This window comes from Alnus glutinosa, chromosome 1 (assembly GCF_958979055.1).
Source record: "Alnus glutinosa chromosome 1, dhAlnGlut1.1, whole genome shotgun sequence".
NCBI classification, from domain to species: Eukaryota; Viridiplantae; Streptophyta; class Magnoliopsida; order Fagales; family Betulaceae; genus Alnus; species Alnus glutinosa.
The window spans coordinates 46,696,147-46,709,880 of record NC_084886.1 but is presented as its reverse complement, the minus strand read 5'-3'; the positions used below and the strand labels follow the sequence as shown (position 1 = coordinate 46,709,880).

Below are 13,734 nucleotides of genomic sequence, written 5' to 3'. Positions count from 1 at the left end.
CCCAACTATCTATGGCTGGTAATGGGTTAAAAAGAGTATTAATAGGTCAATCCAAGAAAAATTTGTATCCTCTCAAGTTCATTTAGACTAGAAATGCATTTAAATCCAAAAATATAACAAAAATGTCCCTCGAATATAAGGAATCAGCTTATCTCCGTTTTATTGGAATTGAAGATGATCCAGGTCATCAAAAGAGAGGGAAAAAAAAAAGACAAAAAAGGAAGGAAATTAAATTTTTTTTAAAAAAATAATTGAAAAAAGCTAAGAGAAACCAAAAGGAATTTATTATTATTATTATTATTTATATATATATATTAAAGATCGCCAATTTTAAATTCATTAAAGGAGGCAAAAAGTGATTTAATTCCCCCTTTCTTTGATTGGCCTATTATTTTTGGTCTGCTAAATATATGAATGGTGATTAATGAACACTGTTAAATTGCGGTAAATCTTTAATATATTTCTTAAGATTTTAATTATTATCAACTTAAGTTTTGTCACCTAATTAAATATTTAGTGAAAATATTTAATTAAAATAGAAATTCTTTGAAGGAAATTTCTCTTTTTGGGGCTATCCAAGTAGCTGTACAAACTTCACCTCACAATGGCGAACCCAAATTTCGGCACGCTGTCTCAAACGCACGCCCTCACCCAGGACAGGAACAATGGCGGTCGGGTGGAGGCCAGTGTTGCCTCTGATCACAATCTTTGCTCTGATCGCTTTCGAAGAGTGGGTCTCCATTCCTTCGTGCAAAACAGTGCCCAGCGCCGCTGACCTCGGTCAACCAACCACTGAATCCGAAGAGGACTTGAAGGTTATGATGGTCGCCAACTTGCTCTTGTTGGGTTCCGAAGATGGCTTCGTCAACCTTCATTTCAGACACTATTACATGTCCAAGTTCTTTCGGGTAATTTCAGAGACTAGTTCTAAGCTTTTCTTGTTGATTTTTCTTCTTTGAAATTGATGTATTGATTTGTAAAGTCTGCTAATATGTTCTCCAGAAATCGTTCGAAAGTATTAGGCCTGATATGCTGCTAGTTTTGGGAGATGTTTCGGCAAGAGGTTCAGAGTTAACAAGAGCGAAATGGGTTTCTGTGGCCCGCCAGTTTCAGGGACTGTTAGGCCCGTTTCTGGGTCTTCCTTATCATGTCAGTCTCGGTGACAGGGACATCGGAGATTGTAGAGGGTTGAATTTGAAAATGGTTAATTGGATCGCTGGCAATTTCCCAGGACTGGACTCGGCGGGTTGTGGTGCCTTTGAGATTAGTAACATCAGCTTCGTGTCGCTCAATGCTGTGGCTTTGCTTTGTGGGAACAATGATCTACGGTTTGGTGTTGAGAAAGTAGTGGAGAGAGAGAGTGTGGATTTGCAAATGGGAACTGAAGGCCCAACAGAAGCAATGAATGAGGGTGGCAAATTCAGGGAGATAGACCATAAATTTGGTTGGAGAGATAATAGCATTTCATATGGGTCTGGTCCTGTTCTACTGCTTCACTTTCCTTTGCACCGTACAGCAGATGGAAACTGTGGTGGGGTTGACGCTCTTGATGAAAGTTTGAAACTTTCACGAGAGAGTTCAACTTCGCTGGATAGTAGGTGGGTGCATTGCCTCACTAGCATTGCATTTTCGTTCTTCATGGGAGTTCTTTATGAATAAGTTATTGTTGGTTCTTTGTAATAAGCATGTCTTTGCAAAGATGTCTTTTAAAGTTTCCATTTTCAGTTTGATGGTAAGCTTAGAGCTAGTGTTGAAGACTCCCCTCTCGTATGGTTGTTAATAAAGCCAAGTAATTGAAATAAAGATGATATCCTCTCTATTTTATTGATCTAATATTTTTTCCTCCTGAAAACTAAAGTTTTAGGGGGTCGTGGGAAATGATTTTTCATTAAAGACATTGAACACTTTCGTCCCTATGTTAAGTGATTTGCATTGATTTCATATTATTATTCATTTTGCCAGCAGAAATAGTGATCTTAAGACTTATGCATGTGCCCTTTGCTTACTGTGTCTTTCACTTGGTTTGTGGTTTCAAGTACTTATATTGGTGGAAGTTCTCTTTACGTGCTGAACTTTTTTCTTCAGGGGGCTTGTTGGGACTGGGCCATACAAGTTATCGCACACTCTCCCACCAAATGTTACCGAATACATTTTTCAGGCCCTTAGACCAAGGTAAATCCATGTTATTTTTACTTCAGGTCCATGTCCTTGAATTCATAAGACATGTATCTTTGCTTGCTCCTGTTCTTTCTTCTATATACGTGTTGCATCTATTTGTTGATCTCCTATATGTTTATTAGATATAGGCTTCTTGCTTAATCGCAATCAGATTATCCATCTTCAATATGGTTGAACATTTTGTCACATAGTCCCTTAAGTGTACTGTAATGTTGTGGGGAGATTTGGCCTTAATAGTTCATGTGAGACATGAATTCTTATTACTGCAAATTTTCAGTCTTGTAGTGATCTTTCCCCATGGAATTGTTAGTGATCTTTCCCTCTTTTCCACTCTTTTCTCTTATCTTTTAACCATATACACCTGAGAGAAAGAGGCTTTCAATAGATCGTAGCTTTTCACATTTTTACACTTTTCTTTCAACAGCTTATTAGCAATGGACATTGTGGTTAATATTTGTTATTTGTCCAATAATCCTTTTAGATATTGTTTCTTCTCCGCAATTGACATGTTCTGGACCTTGTGCTGGCCAAAGAATTGAAATACAAAAAGAGAAATATTTGTATGGTGATTATGGTGATTATAGAGGAGGGCTTCTCATAGAACATCATTGCGAAGAAATTAAAAATGTATTAAAAGATGAAAGAATCAATGCAATGATTCATTATTTTATGAGTTTTATTCATAAAAATACAGAAGGCGATTATAATGCATCCTCTCAGTTAATTGCCATCCAAAAGTCAAAAGTGCCAAGAAATTCAAAAAATAATAGCAATTGTAAACTTTCCAAAGCAACCAACCAATCAAATAGTGAGTGTAAAAAAATAGTTTAAAGCAAGTTTCCTTCAACTCTGCATTGTTGAAAGTATGATTATTCTCCTCTTGTTGGATCGTCCACACAACACACTGAGGAACTGCCCCCCAAATCTCACCTTTATCAAGACAACAAAGTCTCCCTTTCCAACTTGCAAACACTTCTATCACAATCTGAGGCATCAGCCAATGCACTCCAAGGATAATGCTAACGATCACAATTCTCCTGCCACCACACAATGTAAAAGGAGATTGTCTACCATCTCACTACAATTATTACACATGAATAACCTTAGGAAGCGACACGTCATTGTGGTGGACAAATGCTGCATGTGTAAGAGGAATGGAGAGTTCGTGGACCTTTTTCTTCTTCATTGTGATGTGGCTTATGCCATTTGAATTGTCTTTTTCAATCGTTTTGGACTGTCTTGAGTAATGCTTAGACGTGTAGTTGGTGGACTACTGGCAGTATGCAAAGTGCTGCTATGTGGAAGATGGTGCCTACGTGCCTTTTATTATGGAGGGAAATGAATGATAAAAGTTTTGAGGACCGAGAGAAGACTTTGGATGAGATTAAGTCATAATTCTTTAGAACTTTCTATCTTTAGACAGCTGCTTATGTTTCTCCTATGCTGCTTAGTTATAGTGATTTGTTTGTTCTTTTTGCTTCTTCTAGCTAGGTGCTTCGTTTTATATACTTTCTGTGTAATTAAGGGTGCCTTACGCTTTTAATGATATGTATCGATTACTTATAAAAAAATTCTTACACATGAAGATCTATATATGGTAATTTTTCCCCCTTTTTCTTAACATATCAATAGTCAATATTTACCAAGAGCAGTTGTCCACCAAAAGAATGCTACTTTTCTTAGTTCATCTAATCACCATATTCTTCCAAGCAAATTTAACCATCAAATGGGCCTCTAAGAGCCTGTAGAAACAATGAGCCTTGAACCTTCCATTCTTTGAAAGTCAGCAACACATTCTATCTTCTCCTCCACCACCCAATAGGATTAGAGTACAAAAGCTCCAAGAAAATATCAACTTACTCAAGCTTCTAATCATGCAAAGATCTTTAGAAGTATAATATTCCAACGTCAAGCTCCTTGAAGAGATATCACTGTGATGCATTAAACATTCATTATCCACGACTATGAGAATAAATTCATAAATCTACCAATTACTGTAATATAAACACATACACATAGCATACCATTTCCACACCTTACTTCCATCCCCTACCTTAAAACAAATAAACACCCCAAAAAAAAATAAAACAAGGAATCCTACACTCCTCTAATGCTCTTCTGCAAACTCACACCTTTCACCTCTTTGGAAGTCCATTGACACCACTTCTCCCAATTTTCACAGAACTAACCTGCCTCTAAAAACACTCATTTCCACTCTAAACTGCCATATTTACCCAACAGTGCCTGATTAAAGATTTAAACGAATTCCCAACCCATCTGCCTTAAATAACACACCATATTCCAATCAACCAAATGATATTTGATTTCATTTTGGGAGCTGCAAGAATCCCCTTCTGTAATTTCTCTGACCTATTGGCCACTGAACTAGGAATGTTAATCAAAGTCATGAAATAGGTAGGGATGTAAGACAATAATCAACATAAATCTCCCCCTTTTTGACAAATGCAATTTTTTTTTTTTTTTTAAAGCTTTCTAGTCTTTTCTCCACCTTCTTGATAGCTGTATTTCACATTCCTTGTGCATTAAACGATGGCCACAGAGGTAGCCCCTAATAAGACATAGGTTACGAACCTACCTTACACCCCAACGTATCTACCAAATCTGCCAACCCCTCAACCTCTCCTGCAACTACCAGCTTTACTAAAATTCATCCTCAAACTAGAGCAACATCAAAAACAAAGCAAAACATGCCGAATAGATTTTAGCTATTTGATTTCCACCCTACAAAGTAATAATGTCATCGGTAAACAACAAACAAGAGTTCTTCAAAATGTCTATAATCCCCTCCAAAAATAAGTGGTAAGATGACAGTTTCCTTGGCCTTAAACCTCTTGAACTATTAAAAAAGAAAAACCAGTTGGGCTCAAACCTCAAATCTCATAAGGGTGGTGGTCTGGTGGAGCTCTTGGCAAGCTGGAAAGGAAGGTATCGTCGGAATGATTTTAACATTGTTTAGAATACAATCCCTCCTTGTTTAAGGTGGTGCATTTGAAAAGAAGGGAATGCTTGAAGTTTCGAAGATTGTGAGAAGACGAGTTCGGAGCTACAAATGTGTTTTCGTAAATCACTCTTTGAGTGGATCTTTGTTAACGTCCTTCTCAATATCTCTAGCTTTGTAGATTTTTGCGCTCTCTTTCTCCATTCTTGATCTTGTTGGATGATTTTTTCTTGTATACTTTCCGTATACCTGAGTTGCACCTCTCGTGCTTTTTGTGAATTTGCTTTACTAATTTTAAAAAAAAAACAGTTGGACTACTACCATCTAACACCAAAAATCTGCTTCTCACCAAATCAAAACCTCTCTTACATAGAAATTAAGCATTCCCAATTGACAAGGTCTTAAGCTTTTTCAATGGAGCAGTGATTGGGAGGGGACCCCTAGCCGGCCCCCTTCCCCCCCTTTTCAATAAACAAACCAATTATATTCAAAAAGTGAATTGTTTTATTGTTTTATTTTTTTTCTTTTTCAATAAAATTGGTTTGTTTATTGAAAAGGGGGGGAAGGGGGCCGGCTAGGGGTCCCCTCCCAATCATTGCTCTTTTCAATGTAGCCCCCCCGGAAGCCGTTGGAGGGTAGAATAAGGGTGGAGTGGGATGAGGGTGGAGATTTTTTTGTTAGATTTAATTTGAAAATTTTGGGAATCTTTTAGCTGAAATTGCTGATTCCACGTGGACTTAATTGCCATGTCAACATTTGTGTTAATGGGTATTCCTGTCATTTTACTCATGGGGGTATATTGCAATAACTCTTCCAAATTAGGGACCACTCGGTCAAATCTGAAGTTTGGTGAGGCAATTGCTACAAGGGAAATAGTTTGGGGTGGTAAAGTATAATTTGCTTTAAAATAATAGACATATAATTTGATTTTGAATGTATGATTTAGGTCAGTTTTACTTTTCCAGTCTCATATTTTCCTTTAAGCTTGGAGTGAATTGCACATTGCCCCTGAATGTTAAAGAATGATATGCTATCCCTTCAACTCTCAAAACGCATTAAGGCTCTTGGGCCAGATGTCATTTTGGATGCCTTTTAGAATTTTCCACTGCTTTTGTAGCCGTGAATTTTTTTTCAATGGATGGATGTTTATTAAGTGTTGCTTTCTGAAGGTCAGATGTTAAAGTCAATTTGCCACTCACCAGTTTAATCTGCAATTTCTTATCTTTTTATAAATCATGCTGAGGTTCTTCTGTGCATAAACATGCTCTTTACAGCATTCAATAATTACACAAGAGAATGCCTATGAATTTCTTACTGGTTTTTTTTTTTTTTGTAAATTTTTCATTTACTGTTGCATGGATGCTTTAGCTAATTTACTCAATTGCAAATACAATTTTCAATGCCTTTTGACATTTTATCAGATGTGGAAAAACTATTTGTTTTTAAAAATTTCTTTTCTTTAGGGTAACACGGCAATACGATTCTTGTATTTGACCACACTAGCAAATATATCATTTGTTGTTGGTGGGATTCTGATTTGGAGTTGTTGTTTACTTGCTACATAATTTCTAATGTAATCTTTATTGGGTCATCCTATGCTTCATAATCAACCTTCATCTGTATCTAGTATATAAAATTAGTGTTTCCATTTTTTTATTTTTATAAAATTAGTGTTTCCATGCAAGTATGATTTCCACTAGCATTGATTCTAGGATTTACCGAACACCTATGTGTGTGAAAGCTAAGTGCAGTGGGGAATTCTTATACATACAAGTCTAGATACAGCCTATCCAATTTGATACTGGTTTTCAACAAGTTGGTGCAAAATAGTTCATAAGATTCTCCACCTGCCGACCTTTTATACTAGTTGATGAGTTACCATATTCCTCCTTATTACAATGCTCGAGTACAATGCTCAATGACTTGGGTTGTCTCCATTTGCATCTGTAAGCTAATTTATTCTCTCTTTCCTCTGTAGGATCGTTTTCAGTGCACACACCCATGGATTTTGTGATCGCCTTCACTCAGATGGAACCCGTGAGGTGACTGTTCCGGCCATGACGTGGAATGTGGGGGATGACCCTGGATTTGTTGTTGCCACTTTCCACGGGAATAGAAGGGCAGTCAGTGTGAGCTATTGCTCTCTTGCTAGAGAATCTCATGTTTTACTAGCCTATATAACTTTTGTAGTGCTGTTTGTGTCAACTATGCTCGTCTCTAAACCACCTCTTTTGATATGTTTAAGAAGACGATGATTTAATACTCCGTGTGTTGTTCATTATTGTTTTCATATAGTTTTTTTATTTTTTTATATGTACTAGTTTTGTACTATTTATTTTAAATTAAATGGTTCCTTCATTTATGAAAGATTCTAGGTAGGATGAATCTTAGTGTTCCATGTTTTTCTGGTAAATCAAACTCGTAGGTTTATAGTTGATAACCAAATCAGGGTGTTTCTGTGTATGATAATTTCTTTGACACTCCTTTTACTCGTTTCTATGACAAATTTTTATTTAAGGTAATAGCTTTTTGCTTAATAGCTGTCGATTTTAGCATTTGCATTACTGAAAAAAAGAAAAAAGAAGAAGAAAAAGATTCAGAGCTTGATGTGTTGGCTATTGCTCTATTTCCAGGAATTCTCAAGTACTGATTGCCTATGTACTTTTGTTAATGACTTCAACGTCAATGATGCTTGGAGTAAACGCAACTCTCAAGAGAATTTTAAGATAATGATGACCAAAAAACTTTTTACCACAGGGATTTAGATAAAATAAGGGCAGCTAATTGCGCCCGATTCTTACCTCTAGTAGTCTTTTTCATGATGATTGCATATATATGATATATTCGTAGGCACGACTACCAAATACAGAGTGATACAGATATTGCCTCTTAATTAAGGCGATGTTGAACCAAATCAGAGGAAATTGATGAACATTTTCATTAAATATTTTATTTAGTTTCTCCTCAGAATCAAATTATGATGGTAAGTGGGAGCTCTACATCACCTACAACCAAGAAATGTGATCCTGGCTCGATCATCATCAAACCAGCTTCATTGGCTCTGCTAAGGTGTTCGCATGGGTTCAACACAAATTCAACTTCAGCTCTTTCCCCTGCCTTTAGGTTAAGGCTCTGGAAACCAACCAGCTGTTTGACTGGGCTTCCATGGCTAGGCTTTTCCCTTCTCAAAAACAGCAATACCGAATGCTTACCCGCCATCTCCCCTTCATTTTTTATGTGGAAATTGACGGAGATCTTCTTCCTCTCACAGACTTCCTTACCCAGCTCTGAAACTAACCTGGATTCCGCCGTCTGTGTAGCTAATGATTGATTCAAGTGGAGCATGCTTTGTGTGACAGCTGGGAGCTCATAAACATATTTTGAGTAGCTCAGGCCGTAACCGAACTCGAAAACCTTTTCACCTTCGTAGAAACGGTATGTGCGCCCGGGATAGCCTGATGATGGCTCTGCCCTCATCCTCATGTCTGTCATTGGTACTTTTACGTAATCTTGCGGATACCAAGTCACTGGCAATCTTCCTCCTGCATGCAAAAATGAAGAACACCATGAGAGCTGCGGTTAAAGGAAATAATCAGAGACATTCTTTTCTCTTATAAGCTACCTGGGTTGTGGTCGCCAAAGATAACTTCTGCAATCGCAGTTCCTCCAGCTTGGCCGGGATAACCAGCCCACAAGATACTTCCGATGTTCTTGTCATTCTTGGCTGAAGATATATCAACCGGACCACCAGAAAGAAGAACCAGAACAACTGGTTTCTTTGCTACACTTGCCACACGATTGATCAGCTCCTGTTGCTTTCCAGGAAGCTCCAAGTGGACACGATCGTGTGCCTCCCTCTCTTGAGTTTGGTCCAGTCCCACAACCAACACCACATAATCCACCCCTTTAGCTATCTTCACTGCTTCATCGATTGCAGCAGAAGAACAGTCCACTGTATCGCAGCCCTGATGGAAGACTGTGTTTTTAACATAACTCTGCAATGCCTGCAGTGGGGTAACAAATATGCATGGCGGGCCGGCATAGTTTCCAAGAAGTGTTTGTGGGGAATTGGCGTTGGGGCCTATTACAGCAAGAGACAAGGTTCTTCCTTTTGGGAGTGGCAGCAATCCGTCGGGGTTTTTCAATAGAACAATGCCACTCCTGGCGGCTTCAAGGGCTAGATCCTGGTGCTCTTTGGAACACACTTGGTCTGGACCAATGTTGCCAAAACGCTGTTGAACTGGACTGCCATCAAACAGTCCCAACCTCATTCTCACAGAGAAAAGGTTGCGAAGAGCCCTGTCTATTTCAGATACAGGTAATTTTTTCTGCTCTACTGCATTCTTAGTGTGGTTCTGCAAGTAGGATCCGCAATTGACATCCATGCCTGTCAAATTGGTAGAGCTTTGTTAGTTTTATGAAGTTTCTCAATCAAACAACAAGTCTTATGGAGTTTGAGTGGATTATAAATCCATCTTATTGTAAAATAACCCAAGAAAAAATAAATGGATTGGTCAGAACCAGTTCAGTTCATGCATCCAAAAGAAAAGGTAGGATAAACTTCATTTAGAGGACCCCAAAGATGGACTTATGGAAACGGTGGACTGGTTAATGGTGATTATAGCCAAATTAAATCGAGTTGGGCCCGAGTAGGTGGGCCTTTGGATTAATAAAGAGGCAACACGGGCAGCTAGTGAAGGGACCAATGGAAAAGAAAAAGTTAAAGAACTGAAAAAGACAAGGGACACGAAATTCTTGACAAGAGACCTACACATGCCAATGGATAAAGCAATAGTAATTGTCCTTTTATGATTCTTTTAGGCTTTAATTATTTAATCTTAATCCCTATATATTTATATCACATAATCATAACGAAATAATAATAAAAATCTTTTTTCAATCAATTTTTCATCCATCTCCATACTTACCATTCAATTTGTGAGAAATGACAAATTTGCAAAAGAATTCTTCGGACTATTTCTTTTGCAAATTTATTATTAAATTTGTGCCACAATAAATTTACTCATACACGGTAGGAGATGGGTGAAAGATGAGGAGGATAATGAGTTTTATCATAAATATATACAATAATGTGAAAATATTATAAAAATATAGGTCCATTTGTTTGGAGAAATTATATACATACATTCTTTACTCATCTTTATACAATCAAGTTTTAAATTTATCATTATATTTGTGGAACCTAATGCGAGTCTCATAAATTTAAAGGTGGATTTGAAAATCAGATGCGTAGAAGATGTATTTATATAATTTTTCATTTGTTTAATGTATTTTGAAATTATCTTTATTTTTAATATTAAAAAGTGTTCGATGCAATAAAAAAAAAGCAAAAAAAATTTAACAAAAATAACCATAAATTTAAGACAACTAGAAAATTTTAAAAATATTGAAATGCAATATACGGAATAAAAAAAGAAAATGATCCGACCGTACCAGCTTTCAAGACATCGACGACAGCATCTTCTGGTGACTTAGCATATCGTTGGTTATCACGGATGATAGCAACCGCATCGCAATCTGACGTTATGTAGCTGCTCATTTTGAACAGGAAGAGGACCAATTTAGTTTGCACAAGTTCACAAAAATCGTACTTATTTATTATGCATATAAATATAATATTATTAATTGAGAAATAATTGTTAAATAACTCTTGACACAGTTTTTATATAATTTTATCAACTTTTTTTCAAATTAACATGGATCTATTTTTCTACGTATGAATCCTACATATCTAATGGTTGATTTTTTTTTCTAAAAAAAAAAAAATTTATTGGCATTGTATAAGAATTATAAAAAAGTTGTAAATGTATCATATCTCTTAGGGATCAGGATCCCCTCAAATTTTTTGCCCGAATTTGATACAATTCGGGCAGGTTGTTGTGAGTAAGCATTTATGAGATTCACCTGACCGGATAAGCAGTTGGGCAGCCCAACTTTTATTTGGTCAGATGGGTCTCATAAATGCTCACTCACAACTACCTGCCCAAATTGTATCAAATTCGGACAAAGAATTTAAGGGGATCTTAATTCATCTCTTAGTGATTACCCATTAAAACCCCATTGTCCTCTGGCAGTCGTAGATAGGAGATTGAAATCGGCACAGCTTGGAACCCCATTGACTTGGTTGTAAGCACACATTATCCCACTCGCTCCTCCTTGCTCTACGCAGCTTTGGAATGGTGGTTGATATGTGTCCGCCATATCTTGCACGGTCACCTGTATTAAAGTATTGATTAAGTAATGAAATTTGTCTCTTTTTATTATTATTATTATTATTAATTTATAAAAAAAGAATTCGACTTTACGTAAAACAAAAAGTTGATTAAATGATTAAGTAAAAGTTAGTAAAGCAGAAGGTAACTGCTGGTCTAGCATATAAGATTTTTTACCAGCAAATCTTTAAAGTAACTGGTCCACCATGTAAGATTTTCTCTTATTTTGTTATCAACTGTAAATTAAAGAATCATAAATAAAAAAGTAACAAAAATCCAAAACACCATAACCCAAAAAGGCCAGGCCACCCACCCATCTGATTTGTTAATTGTTAACCTTAATAATATTAATAATATTAATAATAACGCACTCGCAGCAAGGAATAAGCATAAAATAATTCTTACAAAAAGAAAAAGGGCATAAAAGGAAGCAAGAAACAAAGACATTGGAGCAGAAAAGTGTGGCCAGAGAAAGCAACAAAGACATTGGAGCAAATGAAGGGCGAGGAGCCAATGGAGTTGAAGCTGAAAACTTACGCGAGCATCGAAAATGAACCGGTTCGCACCCTTCCAGTCGTCCAAATCATAAGCCGTAAAATGCTTGCAACAAGCCGAAGCTTGAAGACGCTCTTTGAGCTTCCCACCCTCAAAGGAGTCCCCCTGAACACCCCTCACATATGCCGCTGCATATTTCCCTGTAACCAATGGATCCTCTCCAGGCGTCTCTTGTCCTCTCCCCCATCTTGGGTCCCTAAATATATTAATGTTCGGAGCCCAAAACGTCATCCCCTCGGCTTGCCCGGCATTGTACACCGCTCTAGCTTCGGCTCCAATCACCTAAAAACACGTACAATACAGTTAAAAAAAAAAAAAAAAATGTCGAATCTTGATTAAAATAAAAAGTTTGAATCCACGCGTGAGAGTGTAACGGTGACTCACCTGGCCGATGCGATACCAGAGATGGGTATCAAAGGAAGCGGCAGTCAGAATAACCTGAGGGAAGCTTGTGGCGGACTTGATAATCCCATTGAAATGGATGCCGGGGCCGACGTTGGCCACGCCGTGTAAAGCCTCGGACCACCACTGGTAGCCAGGGATACCGAGCCGGGCGATCGGGGGCGCTGTGCTAACGAGCTGAGAGATCTTCTCGTCTAATGTGAGGCGGGATACGAGGTCCTGGACTCGCTTCTTGATGGGTAGTGAGGTTTTGCAGAAAGGGAAGGACTTTGTCGATGGGTTGGAGGAGTCACAGGAAAATGGAGGCTGAGTTGACTCGGTAGTATGCACAAGGAGTAGCAGAGGAAGGAAGGCAAGGGTTATGAGAGAGAAGCTATGGAGAAGTCCCATTCTGCAGAGACTGTAGGTAGTGATCTGTTGCCTGTTGGGATATAGAAGGAGGAGTGAAAGTTATACTGTTATAGTGCCAAAGGCCAGCAGTGAAGTACAATGAGGTTGAGATCATTGGTGTTTAGGTAAAATGACAGAGTTGCCCGTGTGCTTCGTATTATCTAGGATGTATGGTGTAATGGTGTAGGGCAAATGTGACTTTGCCTTGGCACTTGGGCTTCTATGTACAGCGGCCTCCGTCGGTAGTATAACAGTGTCAAAACGGTTTTTTTTTTTTTTTTTTTTTTATGAAAAAAACGGTTGTTAGAAAAACCGCCTCAATATTCTGTAAACCAAAATGTAAAACCCGTTGAGGCGTGACACTGTACATGAATGTATCGCATGAGGCGTGACACTGTATATTATCACATCATTATTTTATTTTATTTTATTTCCTTTTCTCGTTTAACGCACCGGTCTTTCTCTTTCCCAGCATCATTTTATTTTCTTTTCTCTTCAACGCACCAATCTCTCTCTCCCAACAATCACTGCACTCTCTCTCTCTCTCTCTCTCTCCCGGCAAGCCATTGTTGGAGTCAATTCCTCTTCTGGGTTCATCTTCAATGCTGAAAATTCCTGAAAGAGGACCTGTCTCTTGATGTTTGTTGAAGTAGGAGCTTCTCAAGGAGGAACCTTTGACATTTCTTTGTCTCATGGATTTGCTAAGCAGATCTTTGAGATGAAGTAATTCATCATCTCTTTTCCTAAGCTCCTTTTGAACTGTCAACCTGGATTGCTTTAGCTCCATGATTTTGTCTGATTTACGATTTCGTACCAGGGCTAGTGCCGGAGAAGTCATTTAACTGATTTTAATTTTTGGTTTTAATTACCCGTTTAATTGTTTCATCTTTTTTCTTTGATACGTTGCGCATCTTCCTTGGGGTTAGTTTTAGTTATCCGATTAATTGATTTTCCTTTCTGGTTCATCATTTTTCTTTGATACTGGGTTGGGTCATCTTTCTTTAATTTTCATTTATG

General features: G+C 37.7%; 2 protein-coding genes across 2 annotated transcripts; one reads left to right on the top strand and one right to left on the bottom strand.

Annotated features, from left to right (window-relative positions):
• Positions 1 to 570: 570 nt before the first annotated feature.
• On the top strand, positions 571 to 7,399 carry LOC133853680 (uncharacterized). Its single transcript, XM_062289681.1, has 4 exons — positions 571 to 908; positions 1,003 to 1,598; positions 2,086 to 2,172; positions 7,116 to 7,399. Exons 1-4 carry the CDS (start codon positions 666 to 668, stop codon positions 7,390 to 7,392), a joined length of 1,203 nt encoding a protein of 400 aa, XP_062145665.1. The 5' UTR covers positions 571 to 665; the 3' UTR covers positions 7,393 to 7,399.
• Positions 7,400 to 7,897: 498 nt separating this feature from the next.
• Positions 7,898 to 12,827, bottom strand: LOC133853669 (probable beta-D-xylosidase 7). The gene is made up of 6 exons (XM_062289669.1): positions 12,310 to 12,827; positions 11,908 to 12,207; positions 11,205 to 11,374; positions 10,592 to 10,689; positions 8,760 to 9,524; positions 7,898 to 8,679 (listed from the first exon to the last, which is right to left on the bottom strand). The coding sequence occupies exons 1-6, from the start codon at positions 12,715 to 12,717 to the stop codon at positions 8,108 to 8,110; spliced, it is 2,313 nt and encodes a 770-aa protein (XP_062145653.1). The 5' UTR covers positions 12,718 to 12,827; the 3' UTR covers positions 7,898 to 8,107.
• Between the last annotated feature and the right edge of the window lie 907 nt (positions 12,828 to 13,734).

Coding starts and splice junctions, on each gene's coding strand:
- LOC133853680 (XM_062289681.1), top strand. CDS start 666: ATGGCGGTCGGGTGGAGGCCAGTGTTGCCTCTGATCACAATCTTTGCT. Junction 909..1,002: donor ACATGTCCAAGTTCTTTCGG/GTAATTTCAGAG, acceptor TATGTTCTCCAG/AAATCGTTCGAAAGTATTAG. Junction 1,599..2,085: donor TCAACTTCGCTGGATAGTAG/GTGGGTGCATTG, acceptor TTTTTTCTTCAG/GGGGCTTGTTGGGACTGGGC.
- LOC133853669 (XM_062289669.1), bottom strand. CDS start 12,717: ATGGGACTTCTCCATAGCTTCTCTCTCATAACCCTTGCCTTCCTTCCT. Junction 9,525..10,591: donor CGTCGATGTCTTGAAAGCTG/GTACGGTCGGAT, acceptor CCAATTTGACAG/GCATGGATGTCAATTGCGGA. Junction 8,680..8,759: donor CTTTGGCGACCACAACCCAG/GTAGCTTATAAG, acceptor TTTTGCATGCAG/GAGGAAGATTGCCAGTGACT.